Genomic DNA, 26,440 nt, shown 5'->3' on the forward strand with positions numbered 1-26,440 from the left:
AGTACAAATCATAACAATGAGGTACTACCATCACGTTACACTGACATTCTGAAATTTAAGAAGATCCCAAGGTTGCACGGAGAGGTCGCTGAAACTGTCGCCATTGTGGCTCAAACTGACTCCGAATGATTACACTCTGTCCTTAATTGACCCCTTTCCAAGAGCCAAGATGGCGACAGCATGCGTAAAACCTTTCGTACTTATAACCTTGAATGGAGCTTTCGTAACACTATTATTTTAACGGCCAGAAAACACGAATTCGTTTTCTTTTACTCCCATCTTACATCAGCAAAATAATAATACGATCACATGAATTATTTTATTTATTTTACCCGGGATGCCCTTCCCAAATTCAGTTCCTGGATTCGAAGGCTCAACCGTCTGTTTACGGTTACTAAGAGCCATGGCGGTGTCGCTAAGGTTTTTGATTTTCTTTAACTTCGCCTCTATCACTCGTTTGCAAACGTTTACCACGTCTCTGGCGCAGAGTGGAGACACCGGAGCGACAACGGCAGACGAGCCGTTCCCCCCAGCAGACACGAACGACTTCAACACTACGGCGGAGAACTTTGCGGCAGCTTCTGTCTCCCAGACGGCCGGAGCTGCTCCCGAACCGCCGACAGCTGAGTCAGCCGAGACGGGGGCCGCACAGCCGACCAGTGCAAGCGGTTTCCCCTCTCCTCTCAGCACCCCTGAGACGAACACAGCCCCTCAACCCGAGGCGACAGCCCGGAGCGACGTGTCTCCGAGAGCCGAGGCGCCCTCTTCTCGGCCTCTGCCGCTCTCGGGTTCCCTTCCTCCGCCTATTACTAACGGTATGATTACACAGCAGGCAATGAGCAGTTCAGTGACAGGTTGGAGATATCTGAGGGACTTATTATTTTTATTGTTGTTATTATTATTAGGGCTGCCGTGCGAGTACAGGGCAGCCCGCACTCCGATCCTGAAATCAGATTTTGTTCTGGGTCGAAACAACTAGGCATTCACCCACCACCCATCCATGAGCATTATTTTGGAGGGTCGTCAGCGGTTGCTAACAGTCACTCTGATCCTCTCTCCTCAGTCGCGAACGTGTGTCCCTGCGATCTGCTGTCGAGTCAGTGTGACGTCAACTGCTGCTGCGACAGGGACTGCGAGGGCGATTTCGCTCTCTTCACCACCTGCACCGTCGACAGACTGATGTAAGTCATCGCATGGCAACGTCCTGCATTGGCACTGGGGCTTTTCCAGACTGGGGAACCGTGAGCTGTCCTGTGCCTCTCCCACTTCGCGGCTAGGTGGCGCAGTGCTAACAGCGTGGAGTTTGTACGTCCTTCACATGCTGGTTTCTGGGGAAATTGCCTCTGGTGTGTGTGGTGTCTGTGTGAGCCCAGAGATGGACCGGTGTCCTGTCTAGGGTGTATCTTCCCTTGAGCCTGGTGCTGGCAGATATATGCTCCGGTCTCCCTGCAACCCTGTATAGGATAAGGAGGTTGGAAAACGGATGGATCGGTGTCCTACTTCCAGTCCCTCCTTAGAACTTACCAGTTATCCTATGATCTATCTTGCTCTTTCAAAATCTTACAAAATGCTGCTTGTCCTATAGTTTAGAACATAAGCACCCTTTCCTGGCCTCTTTATTCAGCTCTATTCTCTTAGTTGATGTTCTGTTTCCCCCTAATTTATGACAATTCTGATACCTGTTTTTGACTAACTGTATTTATAGTAATTGTATTTAATTTATGTTTCCTTGTATTTGTTAGATCACACTACGTAGTAGTATACTGTGTAAGTTATTTGCAGGTAACGTGTGTGTATAATGCAGAGTGTGTCATTATATCCAAAGTGCATATATTAACACAATGTATTTATAAGACATCAGTCTGAGGAGTACTATGTATGATTATATCTATTAACACTACAATAATAAATAGAAGCTGCAAAAAGTAGCGTTTTAGCAATGATAAACTGTATGGATGAAAGCCAGTTTGTAAGTGTTACTTAGATATCGCCTTTGCTTTCTCTTTGCCATGAAGTAGTTATCTACAGTCCTGTTAACATGGACCCACACAACGTTATTTCTGCATAACCGGTTCCTACAACATTTTGCAGTTCATTTTCAGTCGAAGTGCCAGCCTGGATGTGCCACTGTGGGAGCAGTGTGAGTGATGGCGTGACACTCGGTCTTGTGTGTTTCAGTGCTGACTCCCGGCTCTGCAGCCAGCAAGCTGCTCTCTACACCATTAACACAGAAGATGGCCTAGCGCAGGTAGAATCCACTGTAGCGCAAGAGATCAACCCAGGTGTCTTCTGCATCCAGACTGCCAACTGTAGGTGAAGTTTCGGTTCTAGCAACATGTAAAAAGGACCCTTTATCATCCTCCATGACTGCAGGAATAATGGAAAGGAAAAAAAAAAAGTAGCCTTTCGCATGCCTGAATGTTACTCATACGGTATATGTGATGAGTCAAAAGAGAAACTGCAAAAGAGCTTTGGTTTTTCTTTAGATAAGGATGGCTTGTCATTTGCTTCTCCGGAGATTCCCACAGATGGGAATTTTGACAGTCTGTTCAGGCAGTTCGGTGGGTTCTTCTTCAGCCCCGCAGATGGAGGTGGGACCGATACCGCCCCCGACAGGGCAGACCTGCAGGCCGCCTCTGGCTACCAGGTAAACGTGCTGCAGTGGCTCTGTGTGTTTAATCTCCGCCACAGTTAGTGTAGGCCAGGACAATGCTCAAGTATTTCTATACAGTACATACAAGTCTCCAGGTACCTTCCGTAAAAAATAAAGCTGAAGAAGGCTTCACAGCCAAGACGTTGTGTTTTCTCTCTTCTCTTTTCGACAGGGAATAAACCTATCACTTGTTCCTTTTAAGATCTGGGAAGCTGTAGTGGTGTTTTAAATTTTAAAGTGATGGAATTTTACTAGGGTGGCGCAGCAATGCAGGTTTCCTCCCACAGTCCAAAGACATTCTGGTGGGTTAATTGGCTTCTGAGGAAATTGGTCCTGGTGTGAGTGTGTGTCTGTTTGTGTCTCTGTGCCCAGCCGTGGACTGGCATCCCCTCCAGGGGGGTACCCCAGAAAGTGGAGGGATGAATGGAATCCTATGATGTCGGTGCACATTGGAAAATAAAGGCTACAATGCGTGTGACATAAGAAGGGCTATATTTCTTAAGCTGCCATTTCCTCCTCGTTCAGTATGGCGATGTCATTCAGACGGTGGACGGAGCAAGGATCCGAGGGGTTCTGAAGCTGCCGGCTCCCACGGCCACATCCCAGTGCTCCGACACCAATCCTGCCGGTACGTGGTTGATCGCTACGTCACCCCATTTCCTGGTATCATTGTGAAATGTTTCAGGAGGGCCTTGGTTATCCATATATCTATACCCAGCCAACCACCAGCACAAGATGTTTATAAGCACTATTATAAACATATGTATTGTACATTTACTTCATAAGTACGTACACTATATGTACAATTATACGTACACAATATGTACACTATTGCTAGTTTTCACAATTATTTTTCTACTTTTTATCCATTCTTACAGCCTTTTTGGAAAACCAGGTAACCCAGTGCAGTCGGAGCCTCAACATAGCAGCTGAATGTACCAACCTGACAGCACTCAGCCAGCAGAGCTACCTCAGTTTCCAGGTCCTCTCTGTGAGTGAACGCATTGCCTTCCACTCATGTGCTGGCAGCAGAGAGATGTGTTGGAGTGATAAAGCTGCAGATTCATTCATGAGATTCAATTCAATTCAGCTTTATTGTCATTATACTTACACAGGTGCATAGTATAATGAAAAGAGTTTCTCATTAGTCACTCAGGTGCAGTATATAAATAGAACAGAAGATAAGATAATAGACAGTATCACAGTAACAATAACGGTCACGTGTATTCAGGTCTGTCATCTCGGTGAGTCTGGGTTCCAGTCCAGATCAGATCTGAAGAGTTTGTTGGTGTCAGTGTCGATCATGTTACAGCAGTGGTTTGGGACTTGAGCAGGTCTATTTGGAGAAGGTCATAAATATCTTAAAAATCCTAGGACTGATGTGCAGTATCCATGACCCTTTAAACCCTGTAAGTAAAGTAGTTACAGTCATGGGTTAGGGCAGTCATGGGTTAGGGCAGTCATGGGTTAGGGCAGTCATGGGTTAGTAGATCATTTGTTTTTGCAACAGAAGCATATTTGGAGACAAACAATTGTGCCACTTATTATATGGACATTTGTATTATTAACAAAATTAATCCTTCTCAACCCGTTAGGAGTTTTGAAAATCAAAGGCCTTGAAAGGAGTTCACATCTCTTTTGACTCATTCCCATTGTTGTTATAATGACTATATAATCATCTGAAATCCAAGGACATTTATTTCAGATTCAGATTACGTACTTAAATCCCAGAAACTCTTTCTAGTTACAGTTGTAATATTCCAATATAATCTGTTTTCCATTTCCATCATGTTTCTTTTTCTTTTCAGGTTAAAAATGACATCAATAAAGTAAGTCCCAGCTGGTTTTCTTTACAGATTGTCCAAAGTTTTAGTAATGTTGCCATAACCTGTGAGTAGATTGGTATGAATGAAAGTTACAGAATTAATGCTTTAAACTATTTTTTGCTTCAGGTACAACAAAAAGGTAAATTTGTTCATAGCAGTGTTTTTCATGTTATTTTGCATGAAATGCTGTTAAAGGGGGATTTATTGATACAGTAATTAAACAGTATCATAAGAACTTTAAAGGTGGTGTGTTTCAGTTATGTATCAAGGTAAAAAAGGTGTGCCTGAAATATGAGGTGCACTGATATCAAGAGAACCACTTCAATCAGTGGTTCTGAACCCCTGGTCCTGAAGTTCCACTGTGCCTTCTTGCACTTGATCCAAATGAGATTTTAATCAATCGGGCTAATTTAGCCTCTAGTGTTTTTTTTTTATTACAAGACTCTGAAGAGGTGGGATTTGGGGGTGTGGGATGTTAAAGGGTTAAGTCATTTTGTTGTGCAAGAGACCAGTTTACTGTCAATCCCACCTGTCTGTGGACATCACTAGTTGGTCACCCGTTAAGAACCGTTTAAACAGCAAACACAAGCACGTCGGAGGGTGGCTACCGTTTGCTGAATATCTTTGCAGCACCACTTCTGCAAGTGTTTTGAAGCCAGGGTCTGAGTGCAGAAACATCAAAAAGATCCAATTTGTTGAACAAATCAAATTACGAGAAGCAGAGCACCTCAGAGAATAAAAGCCAGAAGACAATGGCCAGAACTCTGATGCATTAGCATGACAAATTTGACATATTTGTAGTAAAAACAGTACGAAACATAAAAAAGTCCAATTTGAACCCCATCACTTTGCCAGCATTAAAACTGCTTGGTTGATACTGCATAGTGTGCAAAGGAACAAGTAATAGGTTTATTCCATGCTGAAAAGAGAAGAAAGAAAACACAAAGCTTCGGCTGTGGAGCCTTCTTCGGGTGTAAGCTACCCACCTGAACTACTGCACAGTGTGTGTGCTTTTTGGTAAAGTATCATACAGCATTCTGTTGTACGATCATATAAACAGCCCTTCTGGTGTGCAGCTGTGTGGTGTGGGCTCTGACGGCCTGATTGCTCTCCAGCAGCTTGTCAATGTCAGTGTGAGCTCCATCACGCTGCAGGCCCTTAATGGGGCTCGAAGTCGACTGGGCTCCGCTGACAGCTCTCTGTACAACCCCGTGCTGCTGGAAGAAAGCTCCGTGTGCAACAACGCAGTGCTCCAAGTAAGATCCCCCTCCTTCTCGGATTCCTTCTACTAGAACTGTTTGTTCCTTTGGAACTGGAGTCATGTACTGTACTTCCCTAGAATTTGAATGAGCATTGAGCTGAAATGCACAGCAATAAAAATTGATTGAAGTGTTGTACAGTGCTGATCCCAACTCCCAACTAATCGTGGAAGGCTGTTGTGGTGTCTCAGTTACAGTTCAGTGTAATGTGATAATTAACCCTACGTCTTTTTAATTCCCTGTAATTAAATTTCAGAATTTACAAGTGAGTTAGGACATTTACAGGCAGCACAGTGGCGCAGTGGTCAGCATTGCTGTCTCGCAGCACTGGGGCCCCAGGTTCAATTGCAGACATGGGGTGCTATCTGTGTTTGTGTGGGTGTCCTCTGAGTGCTCCGGTTTCCTCCCACAGTCCAAAAACATGCTGGCAGATGAATTGTCTCCTGGGAAACTCGGCCCTGTGTGTGTCAGTCTGCCCTGTGATGGACTGGAGGCCTGTGCAGGGTGTACCCTGCCTTGCGACTCTTGCTTGCTGGGACAGGCTCCAAATCTCCCGTGACCCCGAATTGGAAGAAGCTGTTAGAAAATGGCTGGATTGATTAAACACTTACTGTGAAGTGCTTCTGTTTGCTGTGTTTCTGTGCTGCAGGTTGGGTATGTGGTCACCTACAGTGAAGCTGGCGCAATTGTGAATATTGCAGTGTCTTTTGTCCTGGGAGCCATTGACAGTTCCAAAGTGCCGATACAACAGAAGTTTCAGATCACCTTTGTGCAGGTGCAGTGAAGCAAGACCTGTTGCGTGTGTCCATTGCTCGTGGGGTGGTTAGCACGATTGCCTGGCAGCTCCAGAGTTGGATTCCTGGCTGGGGGCACCTGGCTGTGTGAGACTGATATGCCCTCCCTGTATTAGTGTGGGTTAATGTGAGGGCTCTGGTCTTCACACAACCTCCCAGATTGATGAAGGTGAGAGTCGATTTAGACTGCGCTGAATCATTCCCAATACAACCAGTAAAGGATTGTATAGTATAAGGGTAACACAGCAAGAGATCTAGATGTGGAGATGTTGTTCCTCACATCTGTGGACTTCTTGATGTTCCGATACCTTTAAAAGTAACGTGCATTGCTTAGAATATATGTTAAAATGAGTTAATGCAGACGACCATTGCATGGAGAAAGCACATTTTTATTTTAAATATTATAGTTGTAAATAATGCAATATTGTGTTTTTCAGGAGAATACAAGTCCCGTTCCTGTAAGTGGAAATCCAGGATACGTTGTTGGGCTCCCTCTAGTGGCTGGCTGGAGACAAGACGAATATCCTTTTTCAGAGCTACAGTACATACTGCGAGCGTTACTTCATTGATGTTTATAGCTAGATGCCATGTGCCGTGAGGTGCATATAGACGGATTTAAGACACCAGAATCGTGGTCAGTAAATCATCACGTGGAAGAGTGTATTTTGGTTGCGATTTTACATGCGTGTCCAGTTCTAAAAAAATACAGGATACTTAAAGCATCAACTGCAATACTTCAAAATCCTGCAAGTCAAAATATCTGTTGGAGCGCTGTTTTTATGCTCTAACGCCTAGTTTTGTTTAAAAATCCCACCTTTTTCCATCAGTAAGAAAATGTAGTGGGCACGACTTATAAAAATGTAAGAATAAGGCTATTAGCTTTGTTTTTCCTTAATCACAAACAGGGGGCACGACAGTTTTGTTTCAGTAGACGGTTATACAGATTAATTACATTCACAGTTTCCGTTAGAAAGACCAGCCCTTTGAGAAACAGGTTCTGAGTTTTATGATTATTGCCTGGTGCTCCCAGTTCAAGCCCGACTCTTGCTTCTGACCTGTGTGCTGTTAATCTCTTCGTGCACTGCTGGGAGATCACCAGGACATACTGCTGTTGCACAGTCACATACAACAATGATTGATGCATTATTTATTTATCCTAGTCACTCATCTTAAACAGAAACAGCAACAGGAGCCTGGTTGCATTCTCACGATATGATCTGTAACATGTAATAAATTAATCCCTGACAAAATGTAGAATAAAGTGATACAAGATACTGGAGTGCTGAACATATTCCAGTCTTAAAGTAATGAGGCTACTTAATTATACACAGGACACATGAACGTGTATGGTTGTTTATTAAATTTGGGAAAAGCAAGGTTTTCTTGATTGACAAGCAAAGTTGCTTTAACTATCTGCGTTTTTCAGACACACTGTACTTTTTATTGTGCTACGGGAACAAAATGACAATCACACGTGTTACAGGGCTTACGGTGCAGGTGAAGGAACCCAGTGTTGAACTGAAGCCAATGCAAGCGCTGCGGGTTCATGGGCGGAATGTGAAGTCCGAGCACCAGCAGGACCATGTGGATGTTAGATTCACAGAAGGGTGTGCTTTGTGCTGTGTCCTTAACCGTGTCTGGTACTTCCGGCATCGCGCAGAGCGCCAACAGTTTTGCAGGGCTGACTGTCCTTAAGAGCGCCAGCCTTCAGGACTGCCTGGAGGCGGCTGGAGAGAGGAGCCCAGTCTTGTTTGGGGTGAACATGGTGTCAGGATGTACGCTGAGGTGGGTGATGGCCAGCAGGAGTGATACTGCTGTATCCAGGGAGGGCAGGAGCAGCTCTGTCCTCTTCATGCACATACACTGTGCTGCTTTTACACGCATTTTCCCACCTCGCACACTAAAAACAAACAGTAACGCTTTATTTGAGTGTCGCTGCTTACTGGCTGCATCATTCCTTCATGACCGCGACACAGGATATTATTACCACATTCACACTGCTTTACGTGGGCATGCACAAATAGCACAATGTACAGAAGACGTCAAGACATTTGCCTTTGTTTTAACATAATTTATAATGCTGGGTAAGATGTCATTTGCTGCTGTCCATTTAAAGCACAAAGCAAGTGATTATAACGTCTTCAGTGGGAACTATGAAGGGATTGTAAAGCCAATTTTCATCAACATTCAAATGAAGCGATTTCAGTGTACCTGCTTATTTCTCCTTACTAAGAGATTTATTTCGTCTATGATTCCTTTTGGGTAGCAGTTTGATGCAAACTCGCATATAACTTGCATTAGCATGCCCTTCCTTGATTTATGGCGAGTGTGGCGAGTAGAGGCCATGTACAGACCAGCCAGGGGTTGTTTGTGTCTCTGCAGGGTGAACAGTGCTGATAACTGCACCGTGGTATCTGAACAGACCCTAGGGGTGCTGAGGGGCCAGGAGTTTCCCCAGTACGTGGCATCCTTTGGGAATTCCCAGCCCCAGGATATCTTGGATTGGGTGCCAGTCAAGATCCAAACTACCACAGCTGTAAGAAAGTCTTTAAGACACCTTCTATGATATTATACATCACATTTAAGAGAAATATGCTATTTATATAGTATATATAAATATATACTCTATATGTATATAGTATATATATAGTATATATAAATATACTTAATATACATGTCATAGATATTTTGGTGAATCACAAATATGTGGTATAATAAAAACTTCATTGAGAAAGTTTAATACGATATTATCATTCTCTTACAAAAGAAGCTGACTTTTGAAACTTTCATTAGGGAACATGTATTAAGGTAATATTTGCCTTTTCTGGGGTTTTGTCTGCTTCTGCTTTTATTTAGCCATTTCATCCGAGATTAAATGTGTCAATGCAGTTGTTGATGAACAAACTAGGAATTTCTTTTTCTGGATGTGCTCCCCCTGTACTACATTCAATAACAGTTCAGTCACAAGTCATGTTTTAATCATGGCCTGTTCTCATGACTGTAGTCTGATACTCACTAACCTGATTCTTAGTAGTATCAGGAAGTGGTCTAGCAGTTCTTGAAGAGGAAAACTATTTGTGGAAAAACACCTGCTCAAAAAAAGGTTAACAATTTTGAAAATAGAGATCAATAAGAGCATCACAAACCAGATATGTATACAATACAAAATCATTTGTGTCTCCTTTCTGCAGACAGAAGTGGGGTTGAGTGGAGGCAGGAAACTTTCCTGAGTTTTGCAATGTCTGAGTCACCATGACACATGGCTATATCTTGCATCCTTTCACAAGGGACAGTTATGTGTACAAAACCTGCTGTGTGTTTCACAGGGATGAACAAATGACCATGAATCAGGGGATCACGAAGGGAGAATCGCAGGCGGGTACGCATGTTGATGAAACTGCAGTGAGTGTGTTCTGACTGGGCTCCCTTTGATGGTCTTTCAGAGCTCGACCAGCTGCAGCATACCCCTGTCCCTCGATATCGAAGTGAGGTGGACGAAGTACGGGTCTCTGGCGAACCCCCAGGCGCGGATACTGAATGTCACTGCAAGCATCTCCACGAACTCCAGCAGCCTGGTACGCCAATCGGGTCACAGCGCTTCCCAGTTCGTTTGCTTTCTGTCTGGGAATTAAAACTCTATTTGATAAGTAGCGTGCATGCTTGAATCGTTCTATTGCATGGAAAAAATACTGATTACTCACATTTATAGTCACGAACACCTGGAATTTGTGGTCTGTTAGCAATGTGGAAGAGATTCCGCCATACCAGCTGTAGGGCAAAATGATATCATTACACACTCAAAAGCCATTTGTTTCTCTACCTTTGTTACTTAACTAGTATGTTCGACAAAGCTAAAAGTGTAGTGCAGTGCAGTGACATCATGGTCAAAGCATGCTAAAGCAAAATTGCCTGATAAAGCATGATACAAATTGTGGGAAAAAGTGGAGATGATGGATAACATGCAAATTTAGTGAGTAATTTTCATAAGGCAAATTTGCCAATGTGGTGAGAAAGACTAGCTTTTTCACACAGTGTTCGTGTCTGTGAAGTAGGTGGCTGTGACCACACACCCTGCAGTCTGGAGAGCTACTCATTTTCTCCTTTGCGTTCCTCTGCAGCCGTCTCTCGCCGGAGGAGAAGGCATCCTGCAGATCTCCACCTCGGTGGCCTTCGTTGACGTCTCGGCTCCCGCACAGCCAGGCTACAGAGCCCAGCCCACCATTGATGCCAAGCTGCCCTTTGACTTCTTCTTCCCGTTCGTGTGAGGCAGGCCGCGATGTGAGAAGGCATCTGCCGAGTGGGGGTTGATGACTCCACAATACTGTTTGCACTGCAGTGTAATGGGGAGGACTGATGTACAGGATTTCATAAATCACCTTAGTGTTATACATGAACATTTTCCTCCCTGAACATAGCTGCTTTGTGCAACTTTCTAACTCAAGGAACACTTAATTCAACTTGGGGAGTTTTATTCAACTCAGTGCTGGTCTTGCTATGCCACACATGAATGTCATTCTTCTCAGGTCATTCTTTTAATTTTTTTAAGGGCTTTGGCGCTCAGTGGCCACAGGATTTTCAAGTCTAAAGCACTCGATAATTTAAGAAGGCCTGTGAAACCCGTTAGACGGTAGCTCTCAGGGTTCCCCTTATAGATACTTTCAAGAACAGGAGGGCTGAGGGCTAGTTAGTAGTTCTCACTAAACTGCATTGATTTTGCCCAAGAAGTAATTGTGTATCAAATGTTTGGTACAATCTCTACCACTCTATCTCCCCGCAAAAAACAATCTAGCCATATTTTACAAGATTTGTACAGCAGGCTACTCTTACACCTTTTTGGTGTTTGAAGACTGTAAAACCAGTTTACCACTAGTAATTCTGTTTTAGCTGAGACCCAACTTCATTTAAAACCTCTATGCTCCGGGCAGTTGGAAAACATACAGGCCCGGGACTGATGGTAGCCGTCTTTCCATTGGATAGAAGGAAAGAGCAACCTTTTGCAGTAAAGAAGTTGGCATCAATTACATCACTGGCATTTCCAGCTGGCAAGATTGGAAACTGCTTTTATCTGGATCCAAGGTGTGTTTTCGCACTGAGGGATGCTTACAGCTGTGTAATATAGTCATTGAGGAGCTCAAGGCCACTTGCGGTTCTGCGTGTGTTGTGCCTGTTTCTTGCGACGCAGGTAGACTGCACTGCAGCAAGTAGCTTCTCTATCATTGCATTCATCTTGTTTAGTACTGTACTGTGCAAACCACATCCTATTGACAATCTTAACAGTAAGAGAGAAAGCTTAGCCCACATAAGCCATATATTTGGTTGGGTTGCAGCAACCATTGTCAGCGATGGCCTTAGTTCACCTTTGTTTCCTAATGGTTGTGATTGAATAGGCTACCAGCACTACTGATTGAAAGATTCTGCTCTTTTAATTCATCAAGCTTTCTGAGGAATCAATTCCTTAAAAAAACCATAGGCGATGTGTGTTGTAAATTTACTTGTGTTAAACTACAAGCTATTTATTGTAAACTGTATATATATTGTAAATGGTTTAACTCTTTGATAAAAAATGTAATATGCTTTTTTATAAGTTATAATGATGAAACATCCAAATCTATTAACTTGACCGTTAACCAAAGTGTTATAAAAGTTTTAAAAAGCAAGACAGATTATAAATATAGAATGTAAATACAGACTCATTTCATGTACAATGTTTGCAATCTTTAATGCCATTAGCAATGGTATATTTTGTTTGTGACAATATGAATTTTGGATAAAGACTCTCCCTTACAAGTGTCTTATATGTTTGAGTACTTTTAAAATAGAAAAATATGTATATATCTCTTTAAATATGTCACAAAATCTGAATTCCCATTTTTTCTTAAACATAGCTTCACATTTAAGCACCGACACATAAAAAGAGCCATTAAGCATATCTCACAAAAATAACACATACACTTTTACAATTCTATGGTAATTTGGACATCTAAAATCAGAATTCATAGGTCAGGCTCTTTTACTACAGAATGTTTGCAAGGTTATTAAAGACAATAATTCCAAGATATTCAGTCAATAAAATAACCAGACAGTGGAACACTTAGTAAGTAAACTAAAAGTTAAAGAATAAAACGGCAAGTACTCATCATGAGGGATGAGAGAGCCAGTAGGGGTCATGGGCATGAGCAGGGAGGCTCCGAGCTCCAGGGCGTCATCAGGATGAAGCTCGGCGTGGCTCGGGTAAGTGCGAGCGAAGGACCCCAGGCGGGGCAGGGGCAGGGCTGTGACGGAGACTCGCGCTCGCGGATCCCCAGAACCAAAGGCCCAGAGTTCCCAGGAAGCCTGCATGTGTGCCGTCACACACACACTGAGGAGTGGGCAGTGTCTGCACCACTCGCGGAGGGGAGTGGGTGTACAGGTGTGGAAAAGGTTCCACAGCAGGAAAAGAGGGGCGTGTCTGGAGTGTGGGACATGCCTGTTTGTACCCCTGAGGCATCACAATGCATCATAACAGCCTTGAACTGCGCCTATACATTAAAGCAAGTGCCCTGGATCTCTCTTTCTGCTGGAAATCAGACCTCTGAAATGGAATGTATTTAAGTAAAGCAAAATAAAAACTTACTCTGTACTCTGGATAATTACCTGTACAGAAAACAAAAATCAATGCCCAGCACCCACTGACATTTCCTCTTTGCTACATGTCACTATGTATAAAATCATTATCGTTATCATGCCACAACATTCTTGACTTCAGGTGACGTTCTACAGACTTCCCTTGCACATTCTAGTACTTAATCCCATGCTGCTGTAACAGTCTGCGTAGTCTGTTGTTTTCATCCTCCTGAAAAGAAAAGAAATGAAATTCAAAGATATCCACAGCACAGTAAATAAAATAAAAGTTAAATAATAAAAAAGCCATATACTATTTATGTTGCATTATTTTTTTTTGCTGGACCAAAACAAGTTTCCACCGGTACTTCCTCAGGAACACAACAGGATTTTAAAATCATCTTTGAAGTAAGAAAAAAAACTCATACACTCACACATCATTTTTGCTTTCTTTCCAACAATTTCCTCACAAATACATTGACGACACCAGCAATGCAATCTGTGTCACAATTAATTTCTGACAGCGTTTCAAACACCTGAAATTGCGCTCAACAGGAAGAACTGTTCTTAAGAAGCCTTAGTTACCATGTGGGCTTTGCGTTGCTGGAGATCGTTGACCTGTTGAGTGAGGTGTTCGTTGGCAGTTTTAAGTTTCTCTAGTTTATAATTAGCCCGAGTCTTCACGGAGACCAGCACCCCTGCAGAGAAACACCAAGAAAGTCTGAGCCATTTACCAACAGGGAAATTACAGAGCGACTGAAGCTACACAATCTACAAGTCGTTAACTTTAAGGCACATCAAAGATGTTTCAACTGCCGATGGGAGTGACCCACAGTTTTATTTGTACTTTAATATTAAACTTGTTTCAACCAGAATTCCACCCCTCTCCCAATTTCTATTTGGAAGTGCTCTGCAAACCCTGTGACTCTCCATTCAAGAAGCCCATATACCCATATGTGCCAGCATGCCATCTTCTCACCATTGATGATGCGGGCTACCCTCCAGAGACGAAGCAGGATGAGCAGCCCCACGCCGTCGAAGGCGTCTTCGTGAGAGATGTACACAATATCCAGTATGAAGGACACAATGACCACAATCCCGTCAAACACTTCAAACTTGTGTTTGAAGAACTCCAGCTGGTAGGCAAAGAGTTTCCCCAACAGCTCAACCATGAAGAAGGTTAGTAGAGCCAGACTCAGGTAGTGGAACACCTGGACACAGCAGACATGACACAAAAAAACAGCAGTATTAGATCATAATAATAACAACTCAAAGAGCTTTACAGGTAATGGGGACTCCCCTCCACCACCACCACAAATGTGCAGCATCCACCTGGATGATGCGATGGCTGCCATAGTGCACCAGTACGCTCAACACACACCAGCTATCAGTGGGGAGGAGATCAGAGTGATGAAGCCAATTCATAGATGGGGATTATTAGGAGGCCATGATTGGTGAAAGTCAGGGGGCAATCTGGCAAGGACACAAGCACAATATATGTACAGCAATTACTGGAGGACCCGGTGTCGTATGGCAGCCTCAGTGAGTTGTAATGACCAGCCTTACATAGATCAGGCTGAGGAAGAGACTGGGCCGACTGGACAAGACAAAGAGGAACAACTAAGAGGTGACCAGCAGGAGAGGAGAGAATGAGTAGAGGTATAAGCCGGGAGATGAGGGACTGGATGTAGGAAGGGGCAGATCAGTGAAGAGAACAATTGTTAAGGCTATGAAGCAGGAGTTCCCAGCTAGCCCTCCAATACAGTCAAAGGGAGCGCTGGCAGAGGGTACATACAACAGAGACACAATGGCCCTGCAATATCTGCTACAAGTACGTATAGTAGGAGGTGTGAGCACAGGCGTCTGTGTCCGTTTCCTTACCTTGGGGGCAATCTTCTCACTATCTGCCTTGATGATAGCCAGGTCCAGAAGCAGTTCACAGAGCACAAAGACAGCATCCAGGATCACCAAGCAAACCACAGAGATCTGCCAATCAGCATGTAGACAGCTGGCCATTTTTTCCATTGTTTAAAGTTTTGTATTCCACTACCTTCCCATGTACAGAGTATTAGATGCCTAGGCACTGTAATCTAGTCATAAATGTAAAATAAACAGAAAAGTCACCATCAATCAATTATGAGGATAAAGGGCTGATTCCTTTGTTGAGGAGACTTGACCCACCATGCTGGTCAAGAGGATTGGCTCCAACAGGGAGCAAATCCCATGGCTAGCATAATGCTCTACCAAGACTGTGCGCACAGTTAATTTATCTATCATTATTATATAATATAACACCAGCATGCACCTGTGAGCCTCCAGTAGGAATGAGAGCTAGATTAGTCCTTATTCATCTATACATTCTCTTGTCTGCACTGTTAGCTCACAGAATGGGAAAGACATGGCCGACAGCTCAGATCAATTTGCTAGTCCCATGCATGTCATCTGCATCACCCCTGTGATGCTGCACATGCAGCGGTAATGAGCAAAGTCTCTCAGCAGATCCAAATTCCAAAATTAGGGACCATGTGTAGATATAGGTGGTCCCAAACTCCAGTTACAGGACACGAAGTTACAGATGAGCTGTTTTAGTGCCGGTCGGTCACCTGGAACTTGTTGGAGGCGAACAGCCTCTGCAGAGACTGGCGGAAGGTGAGGGCGTGCTCTACCGGCCGCTCGGGCTCCAGCTCAGCAGAGGCCTCCAGGTGCTCCTCCTCGTGCAGCCGGGCCAGCCTGTCCTGGTCATCGCCCACCACCGTGAAGTGTCTCAGGTACCGAGACATCAGGGACACCGCGGGAGCCTCTCGCCGTCACGCTGGGGGCAACAACGATTTCCACCCGGAATTCAGGAAAACCCAGGAATGCCAGAGTGCCGGAAAGCTCTAAGACGTACCTGTACTCAGATTCCCCTGGTCTGGGACACAAGAAGTATTGTATTTCCATTGACACGACAAACAGCAGGACCAGAGGTGTGTCAGGAACAGTCTGAGAAGGCAGTGTGGTGAAACAGAAGATTCACTGCGATACTCAGAGCCTTTACCCTCCAGCGGAAACGTTTTTCTTGATCTCACAAAGGACCTGTAAACACTCGGGGGGCCTGGAGTAGTTCCAGGAAAGAGAACAGCAATCTGTTTTTTTTCTGCAATTGTTTCTGTTGCTGTTAAATTGGGAGATCGAAGAACAATCTGCACTGAAGAGGATCCCTTAACGAGTTGCCCAGTGAATGAAATTAAGACGCTGGATGTGGTAACCAAGACTGAGACACAGACTTTACATGCCTCTTCAGATAGAGCACGACATCCATCCAACACCATTATCCAAAATGTTAATTAAGTCAAAATCTTGCATTATTGCATTACTCTTATTCCAGACACGTGAAATACAAGCTCTATTTTCTGTAACTAGTCCTGCTGGATGTCATCTTGAGGGAGCCAGGAAGCAGGATGCACCCCGGACAGGACACCAGTCCATCACAGCGCACAGATGGACACAAACACACTCACACCAGGGCCAGTCTCCCCAGAAGCCAATTAACCTACCAGAGTGTCTCTGGAGCACCTAGAGAAACCCACACACATAAAGGGAGGGTGTAAGCTCCATGCAGATAGCACCCCAGGTCTGGAATTGAACCCAGGGCCCCAGTGCTGGGAGACCACAGTGCTTACCTCTGTACCACCGTTTGTGACACCAAGGACTACCAAAATGATGGTACTGATATGTTATATGAAGATCGACACAGCACTGCTCATAATCTAAGGTGGAAACCCAAGGTAAGTATTAGCATACGTCACAGAGCTCATTTATCAAAACAGAGTCTGACAAAGGGTAAAGAATTACACTAAAATGAAAGCTCAAAAGAAAAATGATTTTATATTTGACTACTATTACTACTTGTATTATCAATATTGATATCACAGTCATTAGTAAAAAAAGGTATAATCAAGGTCTTTCTATCTTGGACACTTACAGTTCCTTCGGATAATATAGTTAAATATCACAATACACATGTGCAGGCTCCAGATTAATTCAAACAAGTGTATCTGGATGACAAACAAAACACCTGCTGTGGTATCCGATTAGAAAAGGAACAAAGGGCACTGTGAATATTTAACTCATGTCTTTTCCAAGAAGCCTTCCACTGGATTCACTTCATTACATCTGGTAGAAAAGAAAACGGAAAAATGCTGACTTCTACAGAAACAGACTTCCATTTCTGTCTACTCTAACTATTAAAGAGGCCAGATGCATTTTCGTTCCAGCACAGATAAAGCTCTATGCAACCGTTTTTTCTAACAGACAGCCGGGTCTCAAAAGCACATTCTATGTAGAAACAGTATTGGATTAATAATCAGACTTGCGACTCAACCAGAGATGCTCCAGACACAGTGCTCAAACCTTTGGGGGGGGGATTCTGACTAAGAGGTGATCAGTCATAATATCACAGATGGCAGCTCCGCACCGCTGCCTCCTCAGCAGTGAACAGACGCCAGATGTCTGAACCCGAGGTCCCTCCTGTACCGAGCAGACTAAGACTGCAACAACAGTATAACTTCAGTATAACTGCATTTCCTGTGTACGGCTGTACCGCCTGAAGTATTCTGTTTTTAAAACATTTAAATAATCTACTCACCAGAAAGGCTGTTAAAACGTAATGAACAATTTAGATCCTTTCGGCACAATGAATATACAGTACTGTGAGATCTAATCACTTGCACCCCACTCCACTAATCAATCTCCATTCTGCTCATCCGTTCTTGTATCCTAAACCCACTCAGAAGGGTGTGAAATGGAATCCTTCTGCTCTACATAAACACTACTGTTTCAATCCTCAGATACTGGGCAGGTCTCTGATAAGCAAATCCACAGGCACAAGAGCTCAGCAACACACTGCAAATATTGATCCAAGCAGAGCGATGCCTTTTTTTCCATGAGCCTGAAAGTGGAGGCTCTAAATGAGTTTGTGTTTTTTCAAACTATTTTTTTTCTTCAATCCATTTTTTACAAGACACGCACGCCTATTCTGATGCCTACATGCCCCCTTTCTGATATACTGTTCTGAAACAGAGCAATCTGTTAGGATGCTGAAGAAGCTGTCTTCTGTTAAAAATGACAGAATACAGAATGTTTTAATTGAGCAGGCACAAGGTGTAATTCAGAGATTTATACGTAATGGTGTTCTATGTGTTTCTACAGACTACTGACTATTAGCGAGCAAAGACTCACTTCACCTCAGGCAATGATAATCTGAACCAAGCACAGGCCTCCTGTATATGTTAAATAGATTGGCCACATCCACAAATTCACAAACATCTGGAGGTTAAATTAATGGAAGGTACTGGCCAATACAATTCCTCTTTGTTAATCAGATAAGGGCAAAAACAAAAGTCAAAAGTACAGATCCGAGGGACAATTTTCGCCGCCCTAAACAAAACGACAAAAACCCAGAGGAACGTTATCAGATATCTGAAAAAGACAGGGATTAATGTACACCTCGGAATACTTCTACAAAACAAAGTAGTTCCCAACAGTGAACGGAGATTACAAAACAGCAATATTGTTCAACTCGCCTGAAGTTAAGAGTTTTCGTGGTTCCTTTTTTACTTCGCTCTCTGTGATTTGCAAGATACTTAAAACAGGCTGAAGTTCTGAGAATCTACACAAGATCAAAAATACTGCCATATTTGGCATATGTAATGATCTGTCCTGGGTCCACGACCACACTAAACAAGAGTGGGTGTTTTCAGCGTTTGGTAATACTTTTAAGGTAAAATATAAAACTTTACGTATCTACATGCAGATGCATCGTTGCATACAGGATTAACTTAATTGTGGATATATTCGATTAATGTTTTTTTTAAAGCAGTGCTCTAATGATATGAATAACGGCATTAAAAAGCGAATGTGACTTACCTAGATAAACTAGACTCAATGAAGATGTCAAGTTGCGGCTTGTTTTTATTTATATACTTTTGTCATGATGACTAGACAACTTCAATCCATCTTCAATTCCTCTTTTGTGAAAAATACTACCCTGTACCTGGTAATTTTATCAGTATGCAAATACTCAAGCAGCTGCTGAATATTACAGGTGCGCGTACATTTTGCGTTTTCCTTTGCAAATTAAACTTTAAGTCTGCTTACAACAAAATAAGGAGCAAATCCACTTCGTCTCCGGAAAGCAGTTAAAAAAGCGGATGTGTACAATTATTTTTAGGTGGTTAGGATGGTAAATCCTTAACCCCACTTTCAAAACTATTCACATTTAATAAAATAACTGTGATTTGATGGTCTAGTAGTTTGCATCCATCAGTATCTTTGTGGGTTTCTTCAAAGTCTAATGGAAACGGCTGAAAAAATCCAACCTCGGAGATGCGATAACTCGTGATTTCCTGGAAGCAGGGACAAGGTTTTTACCAACCAAAACCGAATTACAGCTCCCAGAAATTAAGATCGTAGATCTTCTCGCTTGACGGTTTATTACTTGTGCACCAAATGCGTCAAAATAGCATAATGTAAATAACATTAAAACAGCATCTGAAATCCATAACTGTTCGCGATTTCTTCTTCTAATCAATGTATGTTGCTTTTTTCCTCAAAGTAATATATGCACCATCAACGCATCTTTATGCTTGCAGAAAGTAAACAGTACCTGATACGTGTGAAAGTGTCTTTTAAAAGTTGCAGATAGGCTCGTTTCCCCCCTTCTTAGTTTTATGCTCAGTGAAAACTTTGACCCCAGCAAAAGCCCGCCCCTGCTCTCTTTTTCCTGAAGGGTGAGGCTGGAATGGTCGTTTTCGTAGAGTCGGGATTCGCTGCGACTCCAGTCCTGCAGGAAAATCTGGTTTGAGCGAAGGAGCGCTCAGAAATCCCAAACTACCCCCAAACCAGAGAAAGACCCTTGCGCAATGCTGGCGTTGCTCAAGTCAAAGAAACAGTTGAGAGACTTCTGTACAGAAATAAATTGGGGAATTAAACTATTTATATAAAAAAACTGTTCTGTGCGAGTCGTAATAGGAGCTACGGGACTGCAGTGTCCACTCATGGACCATTTTCAGGTCTTTACTTGGTGGGCTTTTGAAGTGCTCATGAGTGCTGACACTGGTCATTCACGGATATAACAGTATTGATCGCGTAACGACGCTTTACTTCTTAGACAACTTCAAAACAGATGCTGAGGTTGAATGACAAGTTTATCGATTTTAACGTGGCATTCCCCAACACCGTCAGACTCGCTTGTGTCTTTAAAAAACAGATGTTTGTATTGACGCTCATTAAAGAAAAGGTCCGACCTACCTCATGTTTTTTCTCCCTTTTGCGTGGTGAGGTCCGCATTTCTTTGTTTCCAGTAATTCTGCCGATATAAAATAAAGTCACAGATCAGACTGAGTTCAGTTGTGTTCAGCGTTTTCTACAGCAGCTGCAGTGCGGGTAGACACTAGAGCGATTAACTCGATCGATTGAATGATCATTCATGCTAGTGTGAATCGCCTTTTAAAGATTTATGGCAGGACATTATGGTGGTTTTAAACGTAACCTGCTCTCGGAATTCTGTGAATTAGTAACACACGTTACCAGCACCTTATGTTACTACAGCCAAGAAGATCAGAGAAACGACCGACGAACAGAGTTTGGAAACATATGTGAGGTACAATCGGATAGATTGTTTTGAATTTCATATATCATATAGATTATTATGGCATACTTGTTCTCGTACAAAAAAACTTTATAAAACTTCTTCTTTTTCAGAGTAAAGGATAATAATATGGACGTTCAGTGACCCAAGATCATATTCTTTTATGCTAATCATTCGAAAGGTAAATAAAGGGTTAAAAAGACGCTTTGTCTCTTCATCTGACAATTCTCACGACGTCCATTTTGTTTTGCTATGAGTTGAAAAGGGCCTTAAACGATTTAATACTCGGAAAAAAGAGCAACATTTATGTTTTCAATGTAAATATGTTGACACTGAGAAAAAAAAACTTCGCCTTTCTTCTGAACTCAAGAGGTGTTTCAACACGCGTGTCGGTACTTGCTGTAAACCAAGTTCCTAGACTACAGGACGCCTCTAGTGAAATTCTGGAGAAGAATGGGCCATATAACGTGCACAACAGTCCACTGAACACCGAAAGAAGCTTATTTCAATCCATGCATGTTATGTTTCAAGGGAAATGTTTTTTGGGAGGGCAGCATTTCGATTATTTGATCGTTTAGACTGACAGTTGTCACCCGAGCGGCTACCTGCGCCTCCAAGTCAGTATATTCGGGGTTTAACCCCTTGACCTCCGACCCTTGGTGCAAATTAAGAAGTAAAAAAAAACCCCGAAGAAAAAATACTCCCAACTACTACTCGAGAGAACAACGCCATCGGTCAGTCGGAGGCCGGAGGAAGTCTGAAGTTTTCACAACGCAATTTCTGACCCTGCAAGGCGTTACAACCGCCGCTCGCCAGTGACGGAGCCCACCCAGGTCACGGCCTCTTTCCCAGACCGATGGGGGGCCCTGCTGGTGATATTGTGGCCAGGAACGGCCCCGCCGGTGCCACAGGGATCTACCCCTGGGGGTCCTTACAGCGGGACCCCCGCCAGGACAGCGGCTCCGTCCCAAGCCGAGAATGTGACCGTCATGGCTTGAACAGGACCTGTTCACAGGGCTGGGAAGACCGGTGTCAGCTGGAGCTCACAGATCAGCGAGAAGGCTCACGTCGGCTCAGCCAAAGGACTGAAGCCCGCCAGGCGCTCTTCTGTCCACCAGTGCAAAGCGGGCGTCGCGATGTCCAGCGTGGGTTGCTTCCAGCCGTGGGTCACCCACGGCATAGCGTGACCGCATCATCAGATGTGATGATCATCAGTTTAACTACGTCAGGTCTCTTCAATAAAATCACTGCACTATTACAATAAGTACTAAAATGATTCTGTTAATCTCAGTTGTTGCAGTTAGACGCGATTTCGTTTGGTATTAAGGCACTAAAGAGAAACGTTCTGAAGCACATTTTCCTTATTTTGGCGTCCAATATTTTATTCGCTTACCCCCAGAAAAGCGACGTCTTTGTAGCGGATGTCAATTTCCATGATGACCGGCGCATGTTAAAAGGGCAAGGGGCCATCTGAAAAACAGGCAAGCACATTCCTCCTGCAACAGAATTGTGTAACGTCCACCTTTCCCTCACAAGATGGCGATCTTGAGCGCCAGCACAATAACACAAACTCCGTGAAGTTGGCCCCCCTGCAGACAGCACAAACCATGAAACCCAACTCATGCGTTTGTGCTGCTTTCGTTCCCGAGATATAGCGCCTTGTTTTCCCGGAGATCACATGACCATGCACGGTGACCTTGACCTCCAGTGACCCCGGTTGCCGAGTTCAAGCGTCTGTTACCGGTGCGAGAGTAACAATTCTGCAATGGTGTTCCTCTGTTGGCCCGGGTGATATTGCATTTAATATCAGTGTCTTCTGTGCGTTTGTGTGAGCAGGAAAATTAAATTTGTCACGAATATCACATACCCTAATCAGAAGAGTTGCGGGTGTAGTCTCAAAAAGCGAACACTAGAAAACGATTGCATGTTCTTACCAAAGGCTTTAACGAGCACGTCTTAATACTTCCTAGTGGTGTGCTTTTTTAAAAAGTCTCCTTAAATAAACACCGAGGGACGTGTGAAGTATCGACCCCGTCAGTCGAGCCAAGTGCTCAAAAAGGCTTGAACCTGCAACTTTACGAACAACAAGACCACTGTTGCACTTTTTATGCAAAGCACACTCGTGAAAAAGATCCAGGGTGTTTTTTAAGGAGCACTACGTACAAGGGTGTCGCGGGTAGTAAATAACACAGCCGAGAAGCAACACCGGAAAGTCCACCGTCTCACAGCTGCGGACCGCGGCAATATTGGAAACATATTTTTGATTTTCTCATAACAGAAGTGAACATATATCTGAATTCTTTAATAACCTGTCATTATCCGTGTGTTTGTATTTACAGGGGTCTTCTGCGCAGACATGAAGCGATGAGCTCACAGTGCTTTTATCTTTGTGCTTCCGGCACACCTGCCCTCTGAAGACAGAGGTGTGGCTGCCTGTGTTACATCCTCAGGTGAAGGCGAGTCTTCTGCAGTCTGCAGTGTAATGACCCAGACATGTTTGCTTGTCCTGCTCCATGAAGGTCCCCGCCCGCCCGTCGAACAGCACAAACGACAAAACTCACCGCAATCATTAGTGCTGCGTTTGTGCCGGCTTGTGTCGCTGTAAGTAGCGTTTGTGCAGCTTTCGTGTCCGAGATATAGCGCCTTGGGTTTTCGGGTTATAACGTGACTGTCTACAAGGAAGTTTACACGTACCAACAAACTCGGTACTTGTGATTAAAACAATGGGGGCAATTTGTTTCCCGAGTCTGTCTGCGGGTGGGGTGGATGTTTCAATACATTTCAATATAGCGCCACTCTGTGACGTACAAAACAGCAAAGTCACGACCACCAGATCTTTCAGTTGTGATCTTTTGATCAGTTGATCCCAGACTTTGCAGCCTTTACACGAATAAACAGTCTTACATTTAGGGAGGAGTTACTATGTTAGTTCTTTGGGTTAGGTGTTTTCTTTTAATTTTTAACCATGTTCTCGAAAATGTATTGCTTGTGTACTCCTTTCATTAGTGAAGAGACACCAGTTTCCAAATTACCGCTGGTACAACACGATAGCCCATATTCACATTTGTAGGTATTAGTTTCAAGATCGATATAATTTAACAATAAAAACAAAATTGAAAGCACGATAATAATATAATGATCATACACTTTACATTTCTATTCATTTTTGAAGTGCAAAGCAGAAGGTGTTTCCCTTACCTTAAATATACGATTAAAATTGTTCAAATACCACGTATTCATTACAGAAAGCAGCGGAGACAGTTATATTGAAAAAAATGTATTTATTACAAAAGAGTACGGGACATTGTGAATCAATAAAGAAGTTAAAAAAAAACAAGCCGATGTAGTTATTTTGCAAATAAGTAAACCATTTTAAAAATAGATTCTCATTGACAGTGAACAAGCCGATCCACCTGGCGCTGCTGGCTTGGACAGCTCTCAGACCCGTGATTGGCTAAACCCCCGAACAGCTCGGGCCGCGATTGGGTGAAGAGTGAGAATCGACACTCTGATTGGGTAAAGCGCCACAGCGGAAGTTCTGTGTACCGTGTGTGCTGTATGAGCACGCTGGATACACAGTAACAGTAACACATCCATTGGTTTCCAATTACTGATCAATCTCGCACAAAGTCGCACTGAGGTCAAAACTGAATAGCAGACAAAGAATGTCATGGCATCCACAGCGCGTTCACGACTCCGATAGCATGTCACGATAGGAGTGCGCGCATCACGATCACATGCCGATACCCATTGCGACTGGCGCATCACTGTCATGGCGCCTCTGTCACGACTTTAAGTCCATATCGCGATATGACATACCCCGACAAAACGTCCTCCACCCCCCATGTCGCGACATGGAGCCCGCATATCGCGATATGGCGTACCCCGACAAAAGTGCCCCGCCCCATGTCGCGACATGAAAGGCCCTATATCGCAATATGACAAAACTGCCACGCCCATGTCGCGACGTGGAGTCCATATATCGCGATATGACATACCCCGACAAAAGTGCCCCGCCCCATGTCACGACATGAAAGGTCCTATATCGCGATATGACAAAAAGTGTCACACCCATGTCATGACATGAAGCCCATATATCATGATATGACATACCCCGACAAAATGCCCCACCCCCATGTCGCAACTTGGAGTCCCTATGTTGCGATAGGACATACCCTGACAGGATATGCTCACCCCATATATCGGGACATGTCCTATCTGGGTATATCATGTCCTGATATGAGACATTTGTTGCAACAGCGGTGCCATGGTGGCATGGAAGCAAGGCGCCTGTCGTGATATACATGCCTTATACATGGGGTCCCTATCATGACATGCTGCGGAGGTCTTATCGTGATGATATCCTACAGTTAGGCGTTTGGCAACAGCGTGTCAGGGTAGGGAAAGAAAAGGAAAACGTGCCTTAGAAAATAAAAACCATAGATCTTACAATCACGGTGATTTTACATACATTACAACCACAGGTTTATGTCATAGATGGTTAACTTGTTGGCGTGCGTCATGTCTAAGTATTACTCACATCTAAGGAGGCTCATATGTTTATGGATATTGATTGTCTTTAAAATGTTAAGGGTACGAGCTAATCTACCAAAGCGCTTGAACTCGGCAGGCGGGGTCACTGGAGGTCAAAGTCACCGTGCATGGTCACATGATCACCAGAAAAACAAGACGCTATATCTCGGGAACGAAAACAGCACAGACGCTACTTTCAATGGCACAAGCATAGCACTAACGAATGAGAACGGTTTGGTTTCCCCAAGACATTGTAGGGGGGCTGATTGACGCCACGACTGAGAAAAACAAGGCGCGATACCTCGGAAACGAAAGCAGCAAACGCTACTTTCAACGCACAAACATGGCACTAACAAGGTCGGTTTCATCGTTTGTGCTGGCTGGAGGGGGGCTAACTTCACGGCGCTCAAAAGACACCAGCACCAAGAAACATTAAACCACCTTTCATTTGAAAAGAAAGCGTAACTTTTCCCATACCTTTCAACTATAAAAGGAAAAATGCAAACTTTATCTGGGAAAAACCAGCGATTTATTTCATAAGAAAAGCAATGGCAACATCACACTGCAGAGTAAGCGATAAATTCAAGCAAATGTACATACATCGTGGATGCAGTTAAATAGGGACTCAATGCATTAGCTTCGGTCTTTCTAAACGTGAAGATCACGGCGGATGAAACTGCTACAAGTTTAGACTGTTGTCACACAGGCCAGGCACCCATTCCTTACAATACAAACATTGGAACAGTTAAGTCATGTTCTTGGTTTTATTTCACAAATAAAAACTAATATTTCATTGTGTAATTCAAGTTTCCCACCCTCCCCACAATTTTATTAAACAAGTATACAATCCTCTGAATGTGAAAAACTGAGCTTGAGTTTATTTATACAAGATATTGCCAAGGCTGACCAAAGCATTGTAATATATATGTACACATTAGATAATCGGTACAGAAGATGAAACTTGTCAAATATTAAAAGTTCTAAGTTGTAATTACAAGTTACTGATACCTGAAGAAATCAAGAGCTACATTAGCTTTAAGACAGAAAATACACATGCCTTGTTTAAGGAAAAGGGACCTTATTTCCTGTAGTTCTAAAGCTAGATACATGCAACAAAAAGACTTCCCCCAGCCCTTATTAGAAAG

At 43.4% G+C, this 26,440-nt stretch overlaps 2 protein-coding genes and 2 long non-coding RNA genes across 7 annotated transcripts; 2 read left to right on the top strand and 2 right to left on the bottom strand.

The window, feature by feature from the left end:
- The first annotated feature begins 43 nt into the window (after nucleotides 1–43).
- LOC102695300 (tectonic-1) lies at nucleotides 44–12,319 on the top strand. Of its 2 annotated transcripts, none has more exons than XM_015366083.2 (14): nucleotides 44–815; nucleotides 1,064–1,181; nucleotides 2,179–2,309; nucleotides 2,487–2,647; nucleotides 3,179–3,281; nucleotides 3,532–3,644; nucleotides 4,462–4,482; nucleotides 5,595–5,735; nucleotides 6,388–6,513; nucleotides 6,970–7,052; nucleotides 8,177–8,317; nucleotides 8,915–9,068; nucleotides 9,976–10,107; nucleotides 10,651–12,319. In XM_015366083.2, exons 1-14 carry the CDS (start codon nucleotides 338–340, stop codon nucleotides 10,795–10,797), a joined length of 2,049 nt encoding a protein of 682 aa, XP_015221569.2. In that variant the 5' UTR covers nucleotides 44–337; the 3' UTR covers nucleotides 10,798–12,319. The 2 variants fall into 2 exon arrangements, with proteins under 2 accessions (XP_015221569.2, XP_015221570.2); XM_015366084.2 differs by having other exon boundaries at nucleotides 5,598–5,735.
- LOC107079764 (uncharacterized) lies at nucleotides 10,039–10,809 on the bottom strand. The gene is made up of 3 exons (XR_001480676.2): nucleotides 10,603–10,809; nucleotides 10,234–10,300; nucleotides 10,039–10,153 (listed from the first exon to the last, which is right to left on the bottom strand). It is a non-coding gene; the product is annotated as an uncharacterized lncRNA (long non-coding RNA).
- Nucleotides 12,226–20,446, bottom strand: hvcn1 (hydrogen voltage-gated channel 1). Of its 3 annotated transcripts, none has more exons than XM_015366088.2 (6): nucleotides 20,423–20,446; nucleotides 15,736–15,944; nucleotides 15,014–15,118; nucleotides 14,112–14,343; nucleotides 13,718–13,830; nucleotides 12,226–13,364 (listed from the first exon to the last, which is right to left on the bottom strand). In XM_015366088.2, the coding sequence occupies exons 2-6, from the start codon at nucleotides 15,910–15,912 to the stop codon at nucleotides 13,308–13,310; spliced, it is 684 nt and encodes a 227-aa protein (XP_015221574.2). In that variant the 5' UTR covers nucleotides 15,913–15,944; nucleotides 20,423–20,446; the 3' UTR covers nucleotides 12,226–13,307. The 3 variants fall into 3 exon arrangements, with proteins under 3 accessions (XP_015221574.2, XP_015221573.2, XP_006640488.2); XM_015366087.2 differs by lacking the exon at nucleotides 20,423–20,446 and adding an exon at nucleotides 19,040–19,988; XM_006640425.3 differs by lacking the exon at nucleotides 20,423–20,446 and adding an exon at nucleotides 19,779–19,987.
- Nucleotides 18,603–25,702, top strand: LOC107079765 (uncharacterized). Its single transcript, XR_001480677.2, has 3 exons — nucleotides 18,603–18,893; nucleotides 23,102–23,363; nucleotides 24,159–25,702. It is a non-coding gene; the product is annotated as an uncharacterized lncRNA (long non-coding RNA).
- Nucleotides 25,703–26,440: the final 738 nt, after the last annotated feature.

The sequence above is a fragment of the Lepisosteus oculatus genome, chromosome 22 (genome assembly GCF_040954835.1).
Source record: "Lepisosteus oculatus isolate fLepOcu1 chromosome 22, fLepOcu1.hap2, whole genome shotgun sequence".
In the NCBI taxonomy this organism is placed as follows: domain Eukaryota; kingdom Metazoa; phylum Chordata; class Actinopteri; order Semionotiformes; family Lepisosteidae; genus Lepisosteus; species Lepisosteus oculatus.